The 5,605-nt window shown below is 40.1% G+C and overlaps 1 protein-coding gene across 1 annotated transcript; it reads left to right on the top strand.

The window, feature by feature from the left end:
* Positions 1–2,213: 2,213 nt before the first annotated feature.
* LOC110595874 (neuroblastoma breakpoint family member 6-like protein) lies at positions 2,214–4,316 on the top strand (the record flags this gene model as incomplete). Its single annotated transcript, XM_021713935.1, has 2 exons — positions 2,214–2,391; positions 4,246–4,316. Coding segments are annotated over exons 1-2 (249 nt in total), but the record flags the coding sequence as incomplete, so codon positions are not given.
* Positions 4,317–5,605: the final 1,289 nt, after the last annotated feature.

The raw sequence follows: 5,605 nt of genomic DNA, 5'->3' as shown, positions 1-5,605 counted from the left end.
GCTGGGTGCTGGGCTGGAGACAATACAGCCGGGGAGAGAGCCGGAGGAGGCAGGGACCCAAAACTCCCAGCATGCAGTGGAATAGCAGCGGCAAGAGGCTGCAGTATCTGGCCTTAGGAAATGAGGTAAAGTTTGTTGATAGGTGGGTGGGGCAATGGAAGTCTCTGCCTGGAGAATGGCGAGGAAGTTTAAGTAGATCTGTCTTTCTCCGCTTGTTGGGTCCTCCAGCTTGGGGTCTCATGCTGAGTGCCTCAGCCAGGGTGGACCCAGAGTTCCAGAGCTCCAAAGTTCCAAAGGGCAGGCGGTGAGTGGTGAGAGTGGTGCTGGGCCCCCTACAGAGTACTTCAGCCAGGAATGGGACTGGTGTCTCTGAGGGGTGGGCGCCCAGAACCTCCCTGTGTGACCGGCGGCTTGGTGCCAGGTGCCTGGGCTGGAGACAATGCAGCTGGGGAGGGATCTGGAGGGGGCTGGGACTGGAGACTTCCACACATGCAGTAGAACAGCAGCAGTGGTGGGGGGCGCAATATCTGTCCCTGCGTGGGACTGAAGTTCCCGGGCCTGGCACCAGCATGGTTGGTGGTGGGCTGGGGGATGGGGGAAGAGAAGTAATAGCCTTTTTGGGAACTCACGTTCAGAGAATCTCACCAGTTCACCTATGCTATCGCCATCTTGCCTCTCTCTCCCAGTATAATTATTATCTAGATACCTGGTGCTTCCTACTCCGTCATCTTCCCAGGATATTCTCTAATATCTGGATTTTAAATTCAGTCTGATCAGTTCTAGAGTAACAGCTGGGGTAAAGGTCAGCAAAAATCCCTCTAAGAAAACTCCCTGGAGGAAGTTTTCTAGAAATTTTGTCTTAGAAGATTCTCAGTAGTCAAGTCTCAGAGCTGCCATTAGACCATAGTGACCTCTTTACAGAGACAGTTTTGGATTTCAGACCTCAACTGGGAACTGTAGCTTTGATAAGGAGCTGGATCCCAACTGTAGGCACATAAACAAGAAAAATATATTTCTCACCATTCTGGAGAGGTTGGAAGTCTAAGATTAGTCAGTGTCCCATACAGATTGCTCAAACATAAAGAAAAGTAACAGTTTATGAGTCATTCCAAATTAGATGACCACTATCTATATTTAAAAATATATACATAAACTATTTCAATGATTTTGACAAAATGGAAGGAGATCCTCTGGAACTAGAATGAAATTCATAAGTGGCAAATGCAAAATATGTAGAGAGAGATTAAAACACCTGGAAATTCATGCATAGGAGGGTAGGGTTTAGAGGTATGGATATTAAACTTATCTTTGAGTTAAATGAAAAGTCAACATGTTCACCAGTGGGTGGGGAGAGACACCAACTTATCAAGAAGAATATTAAGATACAGGAATAAAAGTCTTATAATTATTCAGATACTGAGCTAAATATTATACTTATAACTTTTTTCTTATAAAATTAAAATGGTATTAAAATTAAAGAAGAGCAAAAGAACACCAAGATTATCTGAAAGCTTTAAATTTTTTGAGGAAAATGACATTGAAACAATCCTTAAGAAAATGAAAGAATATGGGAAAATTTTGATTCCTTGATGTTTTCTGTGCACTCGCAATAATAAAGAAAACATGCTGAAATTTTAGAAAGAGATTGGTCTGTGGTATTGTCACAAGGGTATGCAAATACTGAAAATGATAGTTGAGGGAGCAGTCCCCATCAGTGGGAATCTTCAGTTGACACCAGAAGGCCTTGTATGTCCACATGGCCTAAGTATCTGGAAGGCAGGGGCTCCTAGGATTCCATGACATACCCACCTTATAATTCTGTAATTATGACTCCAGACCATCACCTGGCACTCTGGTTCCTACCTCTGGCATTCTTTTCAAAGCCTGCGCTACAGGATTTAGACATCTTGTGCCTTACTTTTGTGGTTAAGGATTTTCAGAGTTGTGGGATGCTGAAACAGTTTATCCAGAAAGTAAGTTATGAATCATATCTGCCTTCTTTATACCTGTTTAAATCCCTTTTGTATGTGAAGAAACTTTATTGAGGTATAATTTAAATATTATGAAATCCACCCATTATAATTGTATAGTTCAATGATTTTTAGTGATTTACCTGAATAGTACAACTATTTCCATAATTTATTCATTTTAATATATTATGCTTTGGTTTCTTCTTCCCAAGTCCTGGCTCTAATTCTACCACAGGCTTCAGCATGGTAGTATCTCTCACCTCTTCTTCAGATCCAAGAGAAGATATGAACATCCTGGAAGCCAACCAGTACTTATGCTCTCAGCAGGAAAAAAGCAAACAGAACTTCCAAGACCTCACAGAGAAATATCTCACATCCAAAGCTACTGCATACACCCTGGCCAACCACCTGCAGAAATACAGTAAGTCATAAAGCGGCATGGTCACCTAAGTGAAAAACGATCATCCATTCTCCTTGGTGAAGCAAAGCAATCTTCAGATCTTCTTCTTCCTTTTTGTCATAAAAAATAATTTTTTCCTGACTATACTTCCTTCTGGAAGTAGAGTTAGTATACTGGTTATTTATTACTATTTGTTTTATTTATTTATTACTATTTATTTATTTATTACTCAGTTTACTGAGGATGGAAAAACTGAAGCTCAAAGGGGTAAAGTTTGCAAGGATGATATAGAGAGGAATTAGAGACTGAAATCTTGGTTCAGGCACTAAATTGTCTTTTTTCAATAATGTGTCAGCTTCTACAAACATAACATCACTGTTGTTTTGAATGTCTCAGGTTACATTTCAAACTTTTACTGATCACCCATTTGCAAAGCACTGTGTCAACACCATGAGGAGAGGAGGAAGGAGCTTAGCACCATCTGTTCCCATCTGAGTCGCAGATATCTGGAGATAAGAACTTTAATAGCAGACACTGAGGGAAGTCTTGATGTCTGGAGAAAGATTCTTTTCCCATAAAAGTTCAAAGACACCATTCCTTACACTCTAGTTGGATTGAAGGTGTTCCAAGAAAATCAAAGGCTCTATAACATCCTTTCTATTTTTCCATGAATATGAACTTTGCAGAGAGTAAGCAATGCCAGGTGGATCTCCAGGAGATACGTGGCCAAAGTAAGAAAAAGGCTGAGATCACCAGTCTAAGTAGCAGGCCAGGCTGATTGGGGTGGTGGGAGGAGCTATAATGACTGAAGGAAATGTGGAAACAAAGCAACAGGAATGTTAGAGGAGGAGTCTTGCTAACCTTGAAATTGAGTTTGTTTTCCAATTTCTACAATTATATTTCAATAAATCAATGGGAAGTAAAATTTGCTATCCAACTTACTGTCATAGACAGAAAAATAAAAATTAAAGCCTACTTTGTTTTTAAAAAAAAAGTGAAAAGATGAGCTTTGGGGTATAGAAAAAGCTGCACTTGTTACACCGTTCATTAGTTTCATAGTACAATTGTATGGCAAAAGTTTTAAAGCTGGAGAATAAGAAATGTATCATTCAAGACCTTAGTATAAAGGTAATATAGCACAGTGATTAAAGCACATATATCCTAGAGCCATATTTCTTGGGTTCAAGTCTAACTTGTTAAACTGTCTCTGTGTCTCGGTTTCCTCATCTGTACTGGTAATATTGAGTAGTACCTACTTCTTTGGATAGTGGTGATGATTACATGATGATAACGCTTGAAAATCTACTAAAATAGTACCATGACAAACACTATGTGTTGGTTCTCCCGCTAATCTAACACCACCTATTAGCTTTTGGGCATATGTTATTTAGATGTTTTCCCCATGTACACTTTTTACACCATTGTGTCCAGATCAAATTTTAAATCTTTAAAATATCGGGGTATTATTGAAACTCTCAACACAGAAGAAATATCAGTCCTATAGTCCTTTGATGTTCTCCCAAATATACAGGAAATCACTACTCATGACACACATTAATATTTTACTCAAGAAGCTATGAGGCTTCATAAAGTGTCGTAAGATTTGGAGTCAGACTTCAGGAGATACGAATTTTGACTTTGCCTCATTCCATTTGAATCATCTTGTCTAGTGTCTTTGCCTATGAGTTTTTCTTTCCTCATATTTAAAATGGGGAGTCATCGGGGCACTGAGGAGTAAAAACATGGGAATCCCAGGGTGAAGCTTGGTACTGGGGTTACTTTTGCCCTTGGGATATATCCTCCTCTCCCCTGTAGGCAGTGACCACAGAGCATGTCCAGCTTTCCACTGAGGCAGGTATGTTTGTCTTTTCTCAGAGTGTGAAGAGTGTAAAGACCTCATAGAAGCTGTGCTGGGAGAGGAACTGCCATTTGAGGAAGGGAACTTGGTGGGAAAGACAAGATGAGCCAAGACATGGGTAAGGAGGTACATGTGTGGGCAGTGTGGGAATATTGTTTGAAGGAGGCAGCCCAGGCTGGTTGGCTAAAGAACAAATTTGTGGAAAGGGAGTCACATAAATGTATGTAACAGGCATAGAACTAGGTCATACCCAATGGGGCTGTGACCTAGTTAGGGCTCTGTGTCCTAGTTAGGGCTCTGGGGAACTTAATTAAATATCATATGAATAAAGTGGAGACAGATGCCTGTTTTGGAATCCTAGCAATATGGCTCCTATCTGTGTGCCCTTGGTCAAATTTACTTAAGTTGACTTCATGTCAGTTACCTCAGCTACATCATCTATAAAATGAAAATACTGACAGTATCTACCTTAGAGGCTTATGAGATTAGATGCATAATTACAAGAGGTTAGAACCATCTCTAATTCATATGAATCTCACCACAGTTTGCTGTAATTATTGTACTTGCTTTTATTTTTTTATAGGTGTAGTAATTATCTTTAATGGACTAACATTTTTGTAAGAGATGTTTCAAGCTTTCTAAAGTGGCCTTCATGATAAAAATCTTTCTCCTCCCAACTTTTCTCCTTTTGAAAATATCATTCTATATGGAGTATTGACTGGTAGGACTATTGAACAGATAGATAACTGAGTAACTGTTGTCTGGAAGATGAATTATTAACTTGCTAAGGACCAGCTCTGCCCATCCATAGATAGTTTTAGACATAGCGTGGATTGTAACACTCAGAACACCTTTTACCCCTTTGTTGAGGTAAAATCTTAGAAGCTGAAGTGTGTATAGCCCAACAAAGTAGAGATATTTGATTGAAGGGGGCAGAGGTCTGGAGCTCCTGTTTTCCCCCAGTATATGTTGTCACTTCCTCTGATACTTTATAGGAAGTTCATGGAACAGAATTTGAAAGACAGTCTGTAGATAACTACTTAGCAGGACAGTAAGGAGAAGATCCAAACATCAGATGGGTAGAGGACTGTAAAAGCTTAGTCAAGCCTTAGGATGACATGGTTCTCAACATTAGCTGAAATCCTTCTTGTATGTGAACACTCTACTGGGTGCTGTAAGTTGGGTAATACATGCCATCTTTAGCCTCACAGAGCTTACTTCTACATTGGAATCTTTGGAAAATACTTATACGATAATTAGAAAACTATGAGATCGCACATAAGGTGCCAAACATGGGGGCTCATGCCTATAATCCCAACACTTTGGGAGGCCTAGGTGAGAGGATTGCCTGAGTCCATGGGTTCTAGACTAGCCTGG

The sequence above is a fragment of the Carlito syrichta genome, unplaced genomic scaffold, assembly GCF_000164805.1.
Source record: "Carlito syrichta isolate Samal-C Ts95f unplaced genomic scaffold, Tarsius_syrichta-2.0.1 Scaffold304904, whole genome shotgun sequence".
Lineage (NCBI taxonomy): Eukaryota > Metazoa > Chordata > Mammalia > Primates > Tarsiidae > Carlito > Carlito syrichta.
This window is presented reverse-complemented; position numbering and strand designations above follow the sequence as displayed.